The sequence below is a fragment of the Anser anser genome, assembly GCF_964211835.1.
Source record: "Anser anser genome assembly, chromosome: 26".
In the NCBI taxonomy this organism is placed as follows: Eukaryota; Metazoa; Chordata; class Aves; order Anseriformes; family Anatidae; genus Anser; species Anser anser.
Window position 1 is genome coordinate 1748853 of NC_139747.1, and position 21101 is coordinate 1769953.

Here is a 21101-nt window from a genome sequence, read left to right on the forward strand (position 1 = left end):
CAGATTTCATCTTTGACTTTTCAACAGTCATAATGTGCAGCAATTATTTTTTGCATAAAACAGTGCATGGTTTCGGAAATAAAGTACCCCCTGCAAACCATAAACAGATGCTACAGCTGATGATGCAGAGAAAACAGAAGGGAATTCCTGATTAATTACAAATTGAGCTGCTTTGGTCAGCTACAAGTATCCAGTGAAAATCACAGGCTGCTTAAATAACCCTCAGCATGTCTCTCAAAATGCTGGGGCTGCAGGTTCTAAGCCACTCTGAGCTCAGGTTTCTTGAAAGCAGCCTCCAGCTGCAAACGCAGCTACAATAGACAGAAAATCTACCACCTGTTCGTGTGAGAGTCATCTAGCCTACACAAAGCAAACAAATCAAATGAGTCCTCTGCAAGTTCACCTTCACGCAAGGCTCTTCAGCTGCTCCTGACGCTTGGGGGCTAGGTGTGCCCACAGACAAAGGAAAGGTTACTGAGAAGGCAGAAAAAGCGCTGCTATTCAGACTTTCTCAGAACACGGGAACTGGGGGGTTCAAGGATACTGAAAGGCAAGAACATTTTTAACGGGGGAAAGGGAGTACTTTCTGTACAAACCTTACAGCTCCTTTCCGGAACTGCTACAAGATATCACAGTAGCCCCCCAAACAGATCTGCCACTTGAACTTTTATTTTAGTGACCAGAACTAAGAGTTACAGCAGGAAAAACTAACAATAAAACTAAGAAATGTGTTAACAGCTATATATGGGTCTTTTGCACAGCACAAATGACTCACTACTTAGACACAGGAAGCTGTCTCTTGGGCTCACAGCATCCTCTTGGTCCTTATTATAAACTTCCATACCTGCCTGTGAATTACCTGGTACTAGCAAGTAGCACAGACTGGAGACTGGTTCAGTTGAAGCCCAGGTCTGGCTTAGAATGAACGATCCCTTACGTCTTATCCTTTCATTTTCTTCTTGGCTTTTGGGCAAGAGGCACTTAGAAATCTACTCTGATACATGCTAACCTCTACCACTCCAGGCAGTTCCATCTACCCAGCTCCCTTCTTACTTCAGCTGGGGAAGAAACGAATCTAATCAGAATAACAACTTCGGAAACCAGGAAAATATCACGGTGCAATAGAAAAAGTACAAATTTCCAATTTATTTCTTCGACTACTAGTGAGGAGGAGTGACTTTTCTGTTTGGGCTGAGCATTACAATGCAGCTGAATGAACTTGAAAACATCTGTAGCTCTAATGATTCAGGTAATATGGAGACAGACGAATATGATTAATGTCAGGGCATTGCTTGGCCACTTCCAAATCTATTAATCAAGAGCCCTAAAGGGGAAGGCCAGGTAAATGGGAAGCTGGGTATCTGCAATTCTCAGATAGAGGTTTAACAAACACATAAATATATATACATGTGTGTGTAATCTATACCTATAGTGGAATTATTGTGGAATAATATTAGGGATAGTTGAAAATTCGGTGCTGTGTTTCCCAGTGCTGCAGCCCAGCGACAGAAGCAGCTCAGAGCTGCCTGCCGTTTATCAGGTCGGGAAGCTGTGAGTACCTCCATGCCCTCGGCAGAAATTGAAGCCGGGAGGAGCTGCCGAGCTTCCAGGGAGCCTCTGCTGCTCCAGGAGAGGTGGCAGACAGCTCGGCAGCCAAGGTCAACTCCGAATCTCCGCAGAAGAGCCGAACACCAGCGCTTCTGCCCTCTGCGCTCACTCGGTGCCAAGTGGGTTTCAGCAGAAGAGGCTGCACGTGTGCTAACGTGCACCTATTCCGGGGACGTTATTTCCCACCCAGCTGAGAGGTGAGCATGGCCACCTTATATCACAGTAACAGTCGAAAAGGGAACAATCCTTTCCCTCAGAATAGAGCACTCTTTGGTGACTCTTCCTACTGCAATGAGTGGTCACCTCGGCAGAGAGGAGCTTGCACTTTTTCCCGCGTAGCTGAGATAGCTGTGATCTGGCTGTTTCTGAGCAGCGCAAGCCGTGTGACTTTTCTCCAAGAATAACAGTTTTATTTTTTCACAAAAAGCAAAATCACTAGCTTGGATTAAGGGCACTTTTTCCCCTGTACGGAATATTCCCATTTGAGGAGATGCCGGAGTGGCCCTGCCTCCTCTTGCCCACGCTGACGATTGCCAAAAGCCCGGAGCCGGCCACCTGTAACCCTCGGGAGGCACAGGGAGGCTACGTACATCTTCTGTGACGTTCGAGATCAATGAGCGCTTCAGACCATCTGCTACTTGTAATCCTGGCTCAGAGGAGACCCGCGAGGCCTGTACACGGAGCCGGGGCTTTGCAGGCCCAGCAGATGGACCAGCAAAAGGCCCCGGGCCGCCCCCACCGCACATCCCAGGGCTGCGAGCGGAGCAGGCGGGGGGGGGGACACCGGCCAGACCCAGTATTTCTGAAGTTGCAGGGGGCCTTGAAAAACCTTTCGATCCGCTGTTCTGCTTCATAATCCCATCCTTTGAAAAGAAATACCGGCAAGGAAGGGGAAGGGGTTGTTTGGAGAAGCGATAGCTCAGCAGCAGCAGCCCGACACCCTGCCGACAACAAAGGCTGTGCTACCAACCTCTAAGATGTGTGACAAAGATGCTGGGAGGAGGCATTATTCATAATTCCTGGAGTGTTTTTTTTCCTGCGGTTTATAAAACAAGCGTTTGGAAGTTTGGAATTGAAATCTGTTTCTTTTCTTAGGGCACGACCGCTTGCTGAAGAAGTCAGCTCAAGTTTTGCCCCTGCTTTCGGTGCGAGGAAGATCAGCCCCCCCGCTCACCCCACAGCTTCCAGTCCTCGGGTGGCTTCGTCACCAGGGTGGACGCCACACTGCACTGTTTAGGAGTGATGGTAAAGCTTTGTACCAAGGCAAATGGAAACAGCAAGGACGGAAATTCAATGTTTCTTTTCGGAATCACTAACGTGAGTGAAATTAAAGATGGGATTACAATAGAGCAGAGCAATCAGATCTAAGAGTTGCACTTCATTTTCATGTTCAAAGCTTCCCTATTCGCATTGTTTAGATTCCTTTCATGCACTCGTAATTACATGGTCCCCACTGCACAAACAGCACCAAATAAACAAAGATACAAACTCCCAGCTCTGTTCAGTTCATTCTCCTCAGCACAAACAAAAACAAAGTTCCTCTACTCTGACATTGCAGAGCGCAACACAAAACTGAGGGGCACTTATTTTTCTTTCAGTTCCACCAGAGAACATCCCCTCTTGATGTGCAGCTCATGGAGCTGGGCATAAACAGGAGCAGCCCCTTCCCACAAATACAGAAGCACAGGAAAATTATACACCCCCTGCGGACCTCCATCCCATCGTTGGTATTGCCTCCATAGAAAAGGAATAAATAATCATGCTGCTCAGTCCATCTGTTTGCTGACCTGAGAACTGGTTCTGCACCTGGCAGAAGCGCCTGTCCTGCAAAACTAGCTCCCACCTCCCATACAGGAGCGCCTGTGGACAGAAAGAGCTCAGGTTCTGTGAGGAATTATGATAGAGACAGAGAGTGACTGGGCTGCATGCTGGAGCCTGCGATATGTGCAGAGCTACTTAATGAAACGACAGCCCTTGTTTTGCAAAGGAGCTAACGGCCTTGACAAGAATCATGGTTTCTATTCAAGAGGCCCAAGTAACGAGTCTGTAATTCACTCGCCAGGACTGTCATATTCACAAAATGCATTTGTTAGAAGCTGCATTGGGCCAAATGTTTAATAAATTCAATAATCTCCCCACTAAATGCATTAGCATTGCCAAGCTACGATCTTGATAGATCGTGGTAGTTGCCCTTAAGCAATTAGTACTAGGACAATTGCTCAGATTGAGCTGGAACAAAGCACTGGCACTTGGTAATTGGTTTACTCTAATGAGAGAAAGTATTTCCGAAGAGGATACAGGCAATAAAAGCTGAAAAATACAATTTATGGTGCAGTGACAAAACATAAACAGACCTTGCAAAATCAGAGTTCTCCAGCACACGAGCACAGGTCCCATTTGCTGTGGTTTTGAGGCCTTGTCACAGAAAACCACACTTAGACATGTGCAAGAGATGTGTCACTACAGCACTATTAAAAATAGAATTATTATTCTGCCTTTCCATGAATAATTGAAACAAGTGCTCTGACTTCCATTTTTAGCTTCATTAAATAATGAGTCATGATGAAAATGGATGTTTAAAAGCAAACTGAGCTCCGTGGCTAAAGACCTACCAAGCGAATGAGATGCCACGAACAAGTGGAAGCTGTGTGATGACCAAGGGAATGCAGAGGAGAGGAAAAAAAATTATTGCTCCCCGTCCAGGTCATAATTTCCTTTGTCTCTGCTAAGCAGGTGTAGAACACTACCTGCTCACAGTTCTCACTGTAACGGTGGTTCCTTAGACCTCTGTTCCCAGACAGAAACAAACCCCAGACTGGGTCGTTGCTGGCTATTAATAAAGCAGAGGAGACTGCAGAAAGGAGAAGGTTATTCCTACACGCACAAATGCTTCCTTTTGCCCAACATGTATAATTGAATTATACATCTGATTAAATCAGAAAATAGAAAAATCTTTGGATGTGCAACACTCCATGCTCGGTACCTGAACTCCAGTTCAGCACTCACCTCACTGCCAGCTATAATACAGCAATTAGTTCCAGCAAAACTATATTTGCTTATAGAACTAATTAGAGATCAAGAAAGTGGCTCACTTTTGATAATTACATGGTTGTGTCCCATCTATCAGCCACTGTTAAATTGTTGTTATATTAATGTAAAGCTTATAATCATGGCTGTTCCAAATTGAATGAGTGTTCTTGCCAATTCTCCAATGCTATTAATTTACATAAAAGCCTCTGGAACAAAAATTAAAATGATATACATCTTTCCAAGAGTTTCATTTAAAACAAAGCTAAATAATAAGGAAATTATATATCCTTTTCTCTTTTCCTTTCACATTCTTAAATTTACTAAAGTTAATGGCCAAACAATCATCGAAATGTGCCTGAAACAGACTTATTCAGAAGTGTTATACCAATAGCTCATTTACATGTACAGTGATTCATTATTCAAGACATTAATAATATAAACAGCCTGTTTGCAAACCGGTGGAGATTCCAGATGATGCTGCAGGAGGTCAGAGAGATTTCTATTCCCTCAGTCATCTGCACATAAATTGCACTCCTTGTTTTATTTTAGGCATTTGCATTTTCATATAAAGCACTGATGCTGATACAGACAAATCTGACCGAGTCTTCCCTGCTAAAGAAAGAAAATCTACATCCTACCAATCTATAAACCTGCCACAGATCAAATTTAAGCTGGTCGCACTATGTTTTTTTCAAAAAATAATACCATGAATCACAGAAACAGGCTAAAAATACACATGCCTACAAAATCATGATGGTTATTAACGAGGAACTCCCTTAAAGCTGAGACAACCGCTCCCCAGACTGCCTGGTAAAAGGCAGATGCAGACCAAGCGTAGCTGCTCAGCTAACTGCGGCTCGGGGCCTGGGCTCCACCAGGTGTGCTGTGTTCCCACTTCAAATAATCGGGCCTACACACCTTTCTGGATGGGAAGACAGCGAGTTCACGTGGTGTCCGAGCACAAATTCATGTTTCTGTTCATGCTCGACAAAGCCCACATGTGCTGCCGGTCCATCCAGCAGCGCTCGCCCTGAGCTCCGGCCTGCCTCCCGTCCCCGCAGAGGATGGATGCAGCCAACAGCATGGCTCAGAAGGGTGAGAATCACAGAGGCCGTCACATCGGTGTGCTCTCACGGTTACGTTTCACATCCCTGGATTGACGTAACCGTTACGGTGGGGTCTGTCCTTTCATTTCCAGGCTGTGTGAGTGCTAAGGCAGAAGAGCTGCTTTACATCCCGCTGCTGTTCAAGCTGACAGAGGAACGGGGCCATCTCCTTTGCTGATGTTTACACTGGATTTACACGAGGGTATAAATAAATCTGTTTTAATGCTTTAGTGCTTCTCCGTGCCGCCGCAGGGCTGAAGTTAAGAACAGGGTCAAAAAGTGATGTGCCTCATAGTGTGTCCGAGCAAAAGAATTAGTCAGAGTGGGACCAGTAGGCAATTACTGACCCAGTCCCCTCTCATGCTGCAATCTACTTAATACACAGCCCATTTTACTCTACAATTCTTTCTACTTCTCTGCTCTGATATTTGTGACTTCATCTTATTCACGCTGAGCTTAAATACTCACTAGAGTGGAAGTTGTTTTCACTCGATTGTCTCAGAGCAAAGCTCCCCCACCACACCTGCCTTATTGCAGGGAACCGAGGGCGAGTGACCTCAGCTAATGAGTGAGCTTTAGGAGGTCCTCTGAATCATTTCCTTCCACTGTCTCTAAATTATTATTCCCTGCAACCTTCGGAATTTCTGCTCTTTCTCCTGTAATAGCCTTACCCAAGGAGGCGGCGGCTGTGCACACGCGGAGCACAGGGGTGGCGGTTCAATACCGCGGATCAGCTTGCATTAGGCTCCCGTCTGTGCCAGTCCCATGCACGGTAACGAACACACCCGCAGCTCGCTCCACTTCCCCTTCGGAAACGTTCACGCCTGACCTTCTGGGTTTTTGCCACGGATGGACACTTAGCAAAATTCTAATGAAAAAGAAATACTTATGCATACATTACCACACTTATACATTCACCATTTACATCAGTGTTACGGTCAGTGAAACAAATGATTTTTTTTGTGGGAGGATCAGCTCTGGACAGGCAGCACTTTTAGTATTCTGTCCATTATTCCTACAGCTTTTCTCTTACGTGGGTTTAAGTGAGTACAACCCCACTGAACAAAAAGCATGGGACCGAAAGCTTGATGGCGAACCACAGGTGCCACCTCCTGCGTTTTTAGGCAGCACAGATGTACTCAAGGCAAGGCAAAAAAAGAAGAGGATCGCAGAGAGGTGAGGGCACGGAGCCACTGCAACCTCCTCCAGCTGCAGTTCTGAGCTCCAGCATCAGCAGGGGCAGACCCACGTAGCACAACATTAAGAAGTTAAAAACAACCTGTGGCTTTACCCTTTTTTTTTTCCCCCAGGAAGTATTTGCCTACTTTAAGAAAACTCACGACAAAGTTCTACACAAGAAACTCGGTGTTAGCAAACACAGAGCTTCCTCTGCGCTGCAGAGATAATTCAGTTTCCGTGAACGAGCTGTCATTTGGACAAATGCTGGGATATGGGACTCCATAATATATGTATTTACACAGGAGAAATAGGATGTTAGTGCAGACAGGAGTATTCACTTTTCATTATTTGCAGTTTGTAATCTGTTATTCATTAAAATTTCAGCCAGCCAAGCACACAGTGGAAATGCAAAAGCATGCGACTTAGGTGAGCAATCACACACTCTAAACAGCCTGAGTAAACAGCTCAAAACCCACCAAGTTCTCAGCACAAACTCCTCCGCAAATGCAGGAGAATTAAGCGCTAAGCGTGGATTCACAGGTCACCAGCAGGATGGTATCGCAGCATGCGGCACTTCTTTCACAACTTGAATTCCTGCAGTCTGTCCGATCACAGCCCTGTGTGCTTCACCAGAGGTTCAGAAGATTGCTTAAACACAACCCAAAAGTTCGAATTTCAGAGGAGGTCCCGGGTTCCCCACCAGCGAGGCCCTTGGTGTTAACCACTAGCGGTTATTTTATGATTGGCCTGAGACTTGATTTAACGTTACCGCATTGGATTGAGCGCCTGGTGAGCTTTGGGAGCTGCAGGGGTTGCAGCCGTTACTGAGTTAATCACTGCTGACAGTACTTAAATCTGGGATTGGTAAAGACCACTGGTCAAGAGCATTTCCTTCACCTTCCTCGTTCTTGTGTCCTCCAGTCTCCTTCATGCTCAGATACTTCTCCACTATATATGACACGCATTTATGCTATAATAATATAGTTCATCGTGCGTATGTTTGCACTCGGTATGCTTTCTACTGAACGCGTTGTACTATGAGCCTTCTCTCTGTGCTATTTACATGCACGCTTTTGATGTGACCCACTGTCTACCATTCTCCTTTACGTTAAAAAATCTGGATACTGAATGATGCAGAGAGAAGCAGAAGACATTGCAGGGAGCGAGTTTCTTCCAGTGTTGCCATAAATCAGGAGTGAAGTCTACAGAGCTACACTGGTGTAACACTGACCAGAGTGAGTCTACACATTTTTATTTAAATCACCACTCTTCACACCCTCTCCAAACCATCTTCGTCTCATACCTTTGTGTCCAGCTCCCTAGCAGCCCCGCTTCGCTCTGCTCCAAAAAGATGTTAGCATAGGGGTGGCCGTGGCTTGGATCTAGCACGTATTCCACACGCATGTAATGAAGAAAACAAATCCTTCGGTGTAACTCCTGACCTCCAACTCTTCAGACACCCACACAAACTAATTTATCTTAATGGCAGAGTGCATGACAGAAAGTATACTAAATTGATGACTGTGACCCCCAACGTCACACAGAAAAAAAAAATGTATTCTGAGAGACCGTGCATCGTGTTTACAGCCAACGTAATCCCATCAGACCCTCTCTCGGTTCCCCAGACCTAAGAGAGTACAAGCAGAGCATGACCAGTAGTAACTGGGCATCCATTATTTCTTAAACATTTATCCCCCAGGGACGATGCTAAACACCACACATATACCAAATATCATGTGAGCTGCTTGACTAACTCAAAAGAATCTCCTACCGCATGTTTTCTGTCTGGAATTACAGAGGGTTTCTTTGTCTTGCTCGTTTTTTCAGCGGTGAGGATTTTACCCAGCTTGTGCTGCCAGCAACCTTCCCCACGAGAAGGAGGGAACCAGTCTCCTCGGCCAGCAGGACTGGTTTGTGTCTGTGGGGAACTGAATGAAATCAGTGCCAGCCTCGCTAGCGATCTGCCCCAAGGTGGTGCTTTAAAATAACGCCCTTTCTGCCACTCCAGCTGCACAGACGTTCCCTTCCTGAGCATCGCCACCGACTGCTAACAGGCACTACGATGCTGGGTGACATTTATATCTTTTTCACGGTCTAGCACAGTTGTTCAAGGAGAGGAGTTGACTCAGGAGACAGAGGGCAAATAGATCTGAGTATAACTTCTTTGAATTTCCGTGTATTTATTACCTTCCCATTCAATACGGGAACGGTCAGTGGATAATTTATGGTTTCATACTGAGAAATAAGTTCATACTAATGCAATAAAAGGCTTGGAGCACCAGCAGTTCTAATAAAGTGAGAATTAACAGTGGAACAGAATAAAGAGGGGAAGGAGAAGAAGAGAGTCATTAAATCAATAACTCCAAGGCCTGGCTGAGATGTGCTCAAGTCAATAATATCATAAAGTTTTATACTGACTGTAAGGTGGGAAAATGTTATCATCTGGGGAACGTGATGACAGAACCATTTAGGTCTAATATATTCACCAGTAATGGGAGCAGGAGAAATTGTTCTGGGATCTAGAACTCGGCTGGGAGAGTTGACACGGTGGCAGCTACTGTCTGCTGGAAGAGGATCCTCCCCCAGGATAAGGAAAAGGGTCATCGCACAGAAAAGCTCAAAAGGCACCCATTTAGGGTGATGCCTTGGCTTTCCCTGACGTATTCCTGGGACTGGAAAGAACTGGAAATGGGAAGGATAGAGAAGAAATTAGCTCTGATCTGTTCACACAAGAATGCAGAGGCTGTAACAACTCGCATATTACAGAAGCGTGATACATATTGACAAAATATCAATTTTTAAAGCAGAACATTAAGCCTGCTCTAACATAGGATCAGAGAGAACAGTTGCATGTCAGTCATAAAGCAGTAGGTATTGACACCACCAAAAACATCTTATTAAAAGTCCAAATAACTGAAAATGACAGAAATCCCCTGAAGTCAGCCCGTGTACCTGGCTACCCACCACCGCTCTCCTCTCAACAAGCAGGTGCTTGTGCCGGTTCACCCGCTCCCCCTGCCCAGCCAGCCACAGGAGCACAGCAAGGTCACTGCTTTGCTCAGCAAAACATGGGGCTAAACAGTACAGCAGCGCAGCAAAGCCTACTTGGACTTTCCCAGGGATATGGAAGACAGGAAAAAATTAGATATTAAGCAATTATAAAAAGGAATTAAAAATTTAGAGCACATTTTATTCTTCTACATTCCAAAGAAATTAAAAATAACACAGTAGGAAAGGTATATTGAATCTCAGTGATGCAAGAAAGCACAGAGCGACAGCAGAATACAGAACAGAGGTACTAACCACGGCACGGCAGTGAGCTCCGTGAGGAATAATCTAGGGCCAGCTGCGTGGCAGGGGGAGGGATCCCTGGAGCAGAGCAGGCAGAATGGGTCCATGCCCTCAGCACAGTACCTTACCTTCCCCAGGTGATGGGGAGCTATACCCAAAGCTCCTGCCCACATAAAGGCCTTAAATAGAGCTCCAAGACAGCCTGGTTTAATTGTTGTCGATAGGGAACAGCTTTCTGCAGTTACAAATGAACCTACTGGTTCCTCTTCCCCTCTTGACTTCAGGTGCCCACGTGTCTGAGCAAATCAGGCAGGAAATATTTTCCAAACAGGCTTGGAGTCACTTACAGGTATTTCACTTTCTGTGTCTGTGTTTCAGCATTTGGTCTTAAAGCACTCAGGAAAATTTAACTCCTTAAACTCACCCCTTTTTTTTCCCACGCCCATGCAATTGATGTAATTGCAGTGCTTTACTCTGACCTGTTAGCTTGAACCAAAAGGGCCTCGTGCACGAACCAAATCAGACACCACGTCATTCCAGTCGTGGCAAAGGCGTCTACCCACTTCTAGACCAGCAATGATGTTGATAGTAATAGCTATCGCATCATAAAGTACTGAAAGGAAGGAGCGTTTTACCTGCTGCTATATTCTATCTCAGTCACTGAGGTGTTGAAAGCAGAAGCGGTAATTGTTTTAACCACGTATTACAGCTATTGCTTCCCTGCAAACAGCACACACAAGGAAATGGGGAAGAGGAAGAGCCTACTGTGTCTTGCTTTTATATACCTCAGAAAATTATTGCACAGCTAATAAAATGAGGGTGTCCTACACAAGCTCCAATATTGTATAAATCATGAATAATACATCAGGCAAAAATGAGAAACTGCAATGGAATCAAACCTATACAGAAATAAATAAAACATAGCAGCAGAGCTGCAATCGTGTTAGCTCTGTTGATAAAATGTGTGTTTGTTTTTGCGAGGGGAGGCGGGAGGAGATTTCTCTCGTAACTACTGTAAAAGCATTAATAACAATAACAATGAGACCTACGTGGCAAGCCAAGAAAAGGGGTAATTAGCAAATAAGCACCCAGTTCAAAGCCATGTGGTGGGGAAAGCAGAAAGATGGAAAACGCAATGAAACAATAACTTTAAAGAGGTGTCACAAATGAATCTTTGGGATGGATCGGAATAAACACCCTGCCTCGCAGAGCACATCCGAACCGCACATTGCACTGTCTCCCTCATTTTAATTTTGTGTGTGCAGTTGTTCTGTCTGAGGAAGTCAGAGGGAATTTGGAGACAGAAATTGGGTGCAATCTCAGTTCTTACTGCTGGGTAAGCCCAAGGTTAAATCCCAGCCTTGCTTCCCCCAGAGGGATTCTCCCAAGGCCCTGCTGGGACTGCCGGCACCCTGCTGCAGGAGAAGGCGCCTGCCTGGGGACAAACCTTTACTTCCCTTGCAGGTAAAGAGAAGAAATCAAAGGGGACGGAGCTGGATGCACGCTTACGGCACTGTACAGGGATCTGCCACAGACTCCCTGCAAGGTCCCCGAGAAACGGCTCAGTCGCCCTGTTCTTCATTTTCCAGCTCACTGAGGTTGGAGCGATGCTAACACCGCACTCCTGTTGTTGGTCTGTGGTGCCCGCTTCAATTACAGAGGGTTTGGGGCAGAAGCTGTCTGATGCCATATGCACTGCGTCGGGTACGCCTTCGCCTGGGCAGAGCTCCAGGCACTGTGTAAAAATGGGGACAACTGCCTTCACAGCACCCACTGCCCCAGGATCCGAGGAAGAGACTGAACTCCATGCTGGAAAAAGACTTCAGTTTTATTTTATTTTATTTACCAGGCTGATTGCCAGGGAGCAGATTCAGGGCAGTCCATTTCAGTGGTTGTAACCGATGGGTCGCAGCATGGCTGAAGCAATGAAGGGGGCACATACCCAGGTGGGAATTAAAAAAAGAAAATACAAGATCACGGTCTAAGTTTGAAGTCACACTTTGCAGACAGATGGAAACCTAACACGTACAGATTTGGCTGTAAGTCAATTCACAAAGCTTGCAGATAGCCATCTATTATTTAAAAGACCATGTGAAATCTCGATGGACACTAATGACTAGTGATGGCCCTTTATGCCTTTACTGATGAGATCCACAATCAGAAGTAAACTAAAAACTGTGGAAGTGAGTAACGTGCTGCACATAAAGCAGGTTAGAATTGTGGAATAACGCTCCACAACAAAGGCCAACTGGAACAAACACTGCAGAGACATTTTTCATTATATGTATTGTTTTAGAGGTTTAGCAAATCACAATATTTATGTATTTTTTTCTTCTACATATTTTTCCACACCTCCTTCTATCCCTGCTCCTTTTTTCCTATCTTAATGGAACAAAGTTCCACCCAAAAAGGGAGCTTCGGTGGGGTTTGGTAACGTACACATAAGCTAAGCTCGGCAGAACCAAAGCACGAAGGTGTCACCATGCACATTTGATGGGACTCCAAAGAAAACCTTCAGCGACAGACTCCGCTTTAACAATTCCCTGTAACAATCCCTATGTTTCGAAGTAAATCTCTTACCCCTAAAATTACTATTAACATTTTATGCAAATTGGATGCATCCCTCTTTAAGGTTCAAAGTAATCTATGCATATCTTTATATTACTTCTCAGAGCCATTAGCCAAGATGAGTTCATATTTTTATTCCCTTTGCATGCTGAATGTACTTTATTTCTTTGGGGTGGCAGCTTTTATTATTAAAGTCAGCAAAACTTGATGAATCCTATTACCTAGCGTTCTCTGTTTTCTCTGTTCCGACTGCACATGATTTATGAGCTAAAATCAAAGTTTGGATTTCTAATAGTGGCATGTTTTTCTCTCATCTTCTTTGCATTTTCCTCTGAATGGGAACAGAACTCAAAATAACTGATCAAAATAACTGATTATTAAAACAACAACAAATAAGTTACAGTGATTTTCTGAATCTTTTGACCAAAATACGCCCCTTTTTCTCTTTAAAGTTTGAGCTCATCAAAGAGAAGGTTTAGCTTCTTGCAAAGCAGTTAAGGGATGACTTAATAGCAATCGTGAAGCACCAACAGGGAGCACAGAAATACGATAGCAGCTGACAAAGCCAGCCATAAAAGCTGAATGCTGAGGTTACATAAATTCAGACGGAAAAGATGCTTCCACTCCTCCTTTTTTTTTAAATGCAGATATCTAATCTTTGGCACAGTATACCAGTACTACTTGTAAATTTTGAGCACAGATCCTGTCTGTAAAGCAGGAACTGATTTAGAGAAGTCCTGTAGGTTAGGAGGTACTTGCTGGCTTTAAAAATAAATGGACTTGTTTTCTCATAAACATTAAATCTGCATGTCCAGTCTCCCACTCCATCTCACAGATATGATACAAGTTCACTGACAGTGTGGGATGGGGTTTGTCCCCAAACCAACACACCGCAATAAAGGGCAGTTATGTGCCTGTTTCCCCTCCTGAGAGAACGCTGGCATTTCCCTCAACCATTCTGCAATGTTTTACTGATCAGGACGCCCTCCCTGAATGCACATACTCCAGCCACCAGGGTTCTGGTCCTGTTGCACATGTGCAGGTACCACCAGGGTAGAAACAACCACAGTATCAATGACTACAAAGACTGGGTAGGTTTTCTGTGCTTATGGCCCCTGCAACGGTCAGTAAAGAACCTGATTTTTCACTTCACCTGTGTACAAAGAGCTGCAAACTTCATTAGAGAAGGATGTGAAACCATACAGTGTTAATCAAGCTCAAGGGAAAGATACCAAGGTGGGACTCCGAGGTCAGAGCCACACCACAGTAGTGTCAGCTGCGTACCAGCAGGTGCATTTATGCTGTGGCCGCCCTTCAGTGGAAGTCTGCCCTCTGGAAGCCTTACAGGATCCCCTATAAATATTCACAAGTTGAATGCTGCAGCAGGCAAGAGCCTTTAATTTAATTTTGAAGGCTGCACCAGACCGAGCTTTCTAAATATGATGGAAGGGAATGGCTCTCCTGCCAAAGCAGCATTGCTGCTGGGTTCTAAATCCCAGCTGCAAGACCACAGTTCAGGGAGCATCAGCAAAGCTGAATCCTCTCAAGCCGCACAGGCCATGCACCTCCCCTCTGCTGGGCCCTCGCTTATCTCATTCAGGATAATGGGTACTCAAGAGGTTTGGCACCTTGAGATTTAAACATTTGCTATTTATATTCTGGCAGCACACAGGATCCTGAACTTTGCTGAGGTTTTTATCCTGGGAAGAGCTGTACGAACACATAATAAGAGTTCTTCCCTACCCCAAAAGCCGCGAATGCAAATATTCAATAGATAAAAGGCAAAGACAAAAGCACCACGAAGTGAGAGCATTTGCCTGCGGCCAAAAGTAGATTTGGGGGCATATGTAGGAAGTGAACTCCTGTGCTTCTCACCAGCTCAGGCAGGCTGCCTCCCCAGCTGCTGCTAACACGCGGCTGCTTCAAAGACTTCAGCTTCGTTCTGCTGCTGCTAGCACCGGTGAGAAGCCGTGTTCAGCAAGTTAGGCTAATATAAGATCAACGTGAAATGCAGAGCAAGAGGAAGAAAAATACACTAGCAACAATAAAAAGGGGGTATTAACCTGGAATAGTTAAAATAATATATATATATTTTTAAAAATCATCTTATTTACCTTCTTCTATTCAGTGAAGGTTAATGGTCAGCCCTCCAACTATCCCAAATGAACTATCCGGGGCAGAAGTGGATCGAAGAGAAACTGCTGATAGTAGTTTTCCCTTTATAGGAAACACAGAATGCATTTGGGTTAGAAGAAATACCAGACGGGCTAAGATCAAGAAGCATCCCATATCCAGCCTTAGCCAGAAGATAATGCCTGTAGACGGGACATGGAAAGGAACTAGGTCTGACCGAAGCTTTTAAAGAGGATCGAGCCTGAGAAAAATCTTGTACAGCCTTAGGACAGTGAACCCTGGCAATGGCCTAATAGATCTTCAGCTAATATTTATGGGCTGTCGCTCTCAGTGGGGAGATCTGTGGCACAGTATGGGCTTACAGCTCTGGGCAGTAGTCCTGGGCCAGCGCGTACAGAAAGCTGAAGTGCAGATTAAGATGATGGATGGCAGAGCACAGTGGCCACGTGGAGACACACAGAATGTAAAACAGATCCAAAATAGAAGTTGGTGGGTGGTTTACTAGCAAAGGAATGTGTACTTTGAGTTATAGTCACCTACAGAACAATTTCTTAGACCAAAGACAACACAGATGGAAACCATAAGCTCGTAACACTCCTGCAGCTAGAGCAGGAAGCAAAACAATTTAAGCAATGCCACATCCCTTTTGGTCCCCTCGGATTTCTGCCTAGATTCACGCAGTCAGCACAGGTTTGCTAAGCCTTTGTGGACAGCAGAGCCCTGCACCCTGTCACAAAGATTTCTTTGGCCGCTTCCTTCCAGCGTGTTATCCGGGCAAGATGTGCCTGGATATGCTATGGCCAGGCAGAAGATGTTTACCCATCTCCCCGTAAATTCAGGCTGTAACTCTGAAATCCACATACGAGTCAGGGGAAAACATGCTGATAGAAAATAAGAGGTTAAGAAGAAAGGAGAAACATCTCCATGTGGTGCAATTTCTTATGTTCTCTATTTAATGATTCAGATGCTGTGGCGTGATTTAGTATGAGTTGTGACTTCTCACATTTAATGAAGTGAAACCCTCTTGGCCCACTGTGAGATGTATGCAAGGATGAGAACCCAGTAATTTACAGCATTTGTGACCTTATTACAATGTACTTTTTGCTTGACTGCTCCTCAGGCCTAACAGGAGCTGTTATCAAGGGCTCTATGGAATATTGGTTGTTATTTGTAATTGGATATAAAAGAGCTTTATCCTTAAAAAATGTATTTTAAAGCGTAATTTTCAATAATTCTATGTTAACTTAAAATAAAGAACAGCAAGATGCTCTTTAAGACTCTAATGTTCATTTCAATGATGCTGATGAATGCTGCTCTTCACAGTGATAAACAAATAGTACAAGCTTTGGTAGACTGCCTTCTAAAGAGAAGCTAATTGTTCAGGCAGCCAGCATAAGAATAAACACCCTCCAGGGGACTGTTGACTCGCTCCTCACTTGAAATTCGTAGCCTGAAATGCCGCTTCCAAGTTCCTAATATTGCAATCCATACCTTGGTACCAATCAGGTGGATGTATCCCACAGTAAATATCAGCTTCTGAAACCTCATTAGAAAATACGTTAATTCTGCCAATTCATTTATGGCATAATCTTATGAACATATTACCAGTTATTATGCTTCCTACCTGCATTTGGTTTTCCCCTGGGGTCCACTTTAGGCTATTAGTCCTTCGAAACACGGACTATCCCTCCGCTGTACGTATGTACAGATCCCGACACTGGGGGGCTCTAAGCCCTACAGTGCTGGAAGCCCTAACAGTTCCAGAAGCTAGAACATTTGCAGTGAAATAAATTTCTTCAAACCTGAAACATTTCATGCGTTTGTTTCAGCTAAAATTTCGCTGAAAGCTTTTTTAGCTTTATCGTCACATTAAGAGGCAGGAAGTCAAAAGGAAAAAGGGACAGATGATTTTGCTATAGGCAAGACAACATGTGAACATGCATTAGTGTTTGGAGTTCTTCCTCTCAGAATCACTTGGCATGACATTTATCTGAACTGACTCAGAATCATCTCTAAATCAGTCAGAACACAGAATTCTGAACGGAATCACTAGTCTCCATCAGGACAGAGACCCTGAGAGGGCACATACGCCTTCATGAATTTCTAAGCCCAGCGAAGGGATTTATTTTGAATTGAATTAGAAACCTATCACCACTAAACAATGTTAGACAGCCTTAGCTGAGAATTTCTACCAAATCCAGCATTCACACCGGTGCTAACTGCTTTCCTGGCAGTGTCAGATGGTGCTTATGCAGCCTAATATACAGAGTTTTACTTCTGAAGTCCTACTACCTGGATCTCAACCTTGCTGTTAGGAAAATAAATTCACATTGATCTAACTTAAAACACTTTAAGTAAAGGCCGATACATTTAAGTTTAAGAGACACTATGCCAGAATCAGGTGACACAAGCTACTCAAACAGAAAAAATATCTGCATTAAGCTTCACAGTGCTTAAATGGAATGAGTTTAGTGCATTCCTGAAATGGGTTCATCATCTTTGTGGATTGAAGCAAGAAATAAGTACAGAAGTCATGCAAGAATAATGACCATGATCAATAAAATAAGATAAATTCTATACCGATTAGCAGGGAGAATTGACCAAGGTTTTTATCTGACACTTACCCAGTTTATTATGGAGGTTGGCATCTTCAGACCAGACTAATGTCACCTCACAAGAGGTAGTAACAGCTGCACTTGATCTTAAGAGGTGAAAAAAGATGGTATCAGGCAGTTTCAGGATCTGTTCCTGAGCTTCGCCATTATCACTACACAGATAACAATGCTTCTCATCCTTTGTAAAACACTTATAAAGTTTCATAGGGGTGTATGAAACATTGTTACGCATAATATTTTTTTCATAACAGACTGCAGTGAAGCAGCAAAAGGCTCTTTTAACAAGCACTGTTTTTCATATTTAGGCCCAGATTACACCATCTGCATCACAAAAGAGTCTGTATCTGCTGTTTCATTTTAGTCTTCGTAGCTTATCATGACAAAACAACAAAAGAGTGCAGTTTAAAAAAACACATTCTTTGAACTTTTCTAATCCTTGCAACAACAATTTAACAAACGCTTTCATGTTTGCATCTATTGAGTTGTTGTTTTTTTTTTTTTTCCTATTTTTTATTATCAGGTCACTCAGAGCTTTCACTTGATTGCTCTAGGAAACCAAACTGTTGCTACTCAATCTCTTTGCGGTGTTCCCTATAGCGCAGCCACTCAGAGAGCTATCAAAGCTCCAGTGGAGGGCTGATAAAATCAATCTGTTAAAATCACCTATACAATTTATTCTTCCTCTTTTTTTCTCTCTCCCTCTTTTTTTAAATAACAATGCCTGTTTGTTATCCAGCCACCCAAACAAAACAAAATCCCCACCTGTACTGTATTACCGCTTTGATAATGCAAGCCCTATTCCTATATAGAATGTTTGCTTTTAGAGATTGAAAATTCATCTGTTGTGCTTGAAGTGTTCAAGCTGTGGAGCATATTGCAAAGGCAGCTCACAAATAGCTGCAATTTTTTTTTTTTTTCCCCCTCAGAAAAGCTTTCAGGGAGAAAGACTACTCAGATCATGTAAATCCAGCTCCCTGTTATGGCAGCTAACTGGGACAGGAGAAAACAAATAAGAAAAAGAAAGGTCTCTCAGTAACACGTTGGCCAGCCTCACTTTACTAACCACAACAACACACTCAAGAGATCCGCCCCATTCCTTTCCCGGACACCCCCAGACCCCTTGCAGGGTGTGGAGGCAGCCCAGTGCCTCCAGGCCCAGCCTCTGCTCCAGGCCTGCACCTACTGGGCCCGAGGGCCTGCAGGCCAGCAGCCGGGCCTTTCGCTGCCCTTACTCACCCTGTTCCACCAGATCTCGTCTAGCTGCTCAATTAACCATGCCTTTTTGTCTCAGAGCCTCTGCAACCGCAGCTTGAACACTTCACTTGCCAATTTTCGAGCCATCAGTCAACGCAAGGCTAGGTTCTGCACCAGGTGCGTGGTGTGCCCTCGCTCTGTTAAATGCGTGAGGTGACTGAAGGAGCTACACCCACAAATACCCATGAAGCAACAGCCTTCCAAAAGGAGAATTTAGGACCACGAAGCTACCTTTGATCAGCTTATATTCACTGTCACCTGCAGAACATTTAATTCTCTGCTTAGTTCTTGCCTCAATACACAACTTGCTAAAGACTTTGACAGCAGACAAAAGTGTAAACAAAACAAAACAAATAAAAAACCCTGAAGTCATTACAATTAAAATAAAAATAAAATTCAACTTCAGCATTAAGTAATGAATGGAACAGATAAGTGGTAAATTGTGCGATTTTGAGATCTTTAAATCAAGTTTATGTTTCTAAGGCATCCATTACAATCCTACCACAAGCTGCTGAGTAATAGACATGGACCTGAGACGATAGTTACTGGTTTATATTTTGCACAAGAACAGCATAAGTGATAAGCTTCTGGGCTTAGGATCTTTAAATTTATTTAGAATGAGAAATCTGCAGGACCATCTAGACAAAGGCTGACTGTTGTTCATTTTATCTCTAATGCTTGCGATTCCATAGGTCCCTCATATAAAAGCATATTTATCGGGGGGAAAAGAAGCAAAATGTTCTACTCTGCTTTTCATTCTTGAAATAAAAAAATATAACAGATTTATAATATACCAAACTGTGAAATGTCCTTCAGAATTCCAGAGAGCAGAGAACGATACCGTGCTCCAGACCAGAAGTGCCAACACTCCAGCACATGCCGAAGCATCTCATACCACTGAATTTCGGCCTGAAAGCCAGAGTCCAAGTGCAACACGCCAGCCTTCTGCTTCTGCTGGACAAGCAGCTGGTGAGCATAAGATTTAACCCCTAATAATTCATGAAGAAAGGAAAATAAATCAGGTGATATATTGGAAAACACGCTTCTATATCTGGCTTGTGAGGTACCTTACTTCATTTTTGCATCCCAGAAATGTATTATTTCTAAGCAGTATGGAAATGGGGACATAATAGCTCATCTCCTGATATTATACGAGGCAGGTTGGCTCTATGAGAATATTGAAGCAAGATATCCCTTGTGTAAAGTAATCATTGAACTTTCATAGAACTACAGTTGCTTCCAGCAGCCCTGAATACAAGATTAGTGAAAGACAGGCCTCCAAAGACTGAAGTTGTGTGTATGAATACAACACTACCACAAAACTCCACACTGAAATGCCACAGTTTATGAGTAATCTTTTCCCCCTAATAGTCAGACTTAAATTGGCTTAATTGTATGGGATATAGCCTTAGCAATTTCCTTTTGTGATTTATAGGATTAAAACTTGTTTTCCCACTGGTAGCCAACGCTGCCTCTCATCCCCAGCTCCCATTTTGCTTAGGCAGAGTGATCTAGAATTATTAAAATTGGATTGTTCCCTTATTCCCATTAAACAAAAGGTGATTTGATACCAAGTGTTAAAATATTATTGCTTTATGATTCTCTCTGTCCATCAAAACTCCAGCCTGCACTGTAGCACAGCAGGAGCTAATCATATGTTAAGATTCAGTGCTGATATAAACAAAAAGGACATTCAGCCTTGCACTGGTTTGTCTTTAAATATTAAGATTTTTCTTTCCAATATGTGCTCTTTCTAAACAATACAGGTCAGCAGAGAGGTTGACTGAATGTCCTGTCCCGAGACTCCTACCTGCAAGGAAAGTGATAACTGAACCACTCTCTATCCTCGCCATCACAGAACAAATAGGTCAGACAGACAGCACCGGGGACATGACAGAGCCTTGTTTGTGTGATATTAAAAGGAGACAAGTCATAATCAAAAGACATGCATGCAAGGCATGGTGAGACAAGGAAGCAAACTCCACAACAGCCTGACGGCCAGCACAGAGAGAAGTGGCATGGCAGTCCAGGAGGAAAGGAAAAATCAATCTTCTGGTGTGACATGATATTCCTTTGATCAAACTAATCTTTTCATACTTCTCTTTCCTTTTGTTGTTGCTGTGAACATCTTTTGCCTTTGGGGGGAAAAATGAACAGAGTCAAATAGATAAAAATTCTGGCATTTAAAATCAACCAAAGCACGAACTGGCTTAGGTGGAGATGGAAATAAGCAAGCCTGAGCTTAACTCTGTATTGATTTGACACTCAGTCCTGAAGCCTGTACTTCTGAAGCCATTTTGTGGAACTATGAGAAGAG

The 21101-nt window shown here is 43.7% G+C and overlaps 1 protein-coding gene across 10 annotated transcripts in view; it reads right to left on the reverse strand.

Moving 5' to 3' along the window:
* LOC310886865 (uncharacterized protein) overlaps positions 1–20679 on the reverse strand; it is a 57982-nt gene extending 37303 nt beyond the window's left edge. Inside the window, exons 1-4 of one of the 10 annotated variants that reach the window (XR_014575503.1) lie at positions 18767–18946; positions 17540–17616; positions 6416–6612; positions 1324–5930 (exon numbers count right to left, since the gene is read on the reverse strand). Coding sequence is in view for 1 of the 10 variants with exons in the window: in XM_083812030.1 (XP_083668156.1) it covers positions 17540–17616; positions 19584–19773; positions 20595–20637 (310 nt within the window). In the remaining 9 variants the exon portion in view is untranslated. The other 9 variants (XM_083812030.1, XR_014575504.1, XR_014575505.1 and 6 more) reach the window with 9 other exon arrangements.
* Positions 20680–21101: the final 422 nt, after the last annotated feature.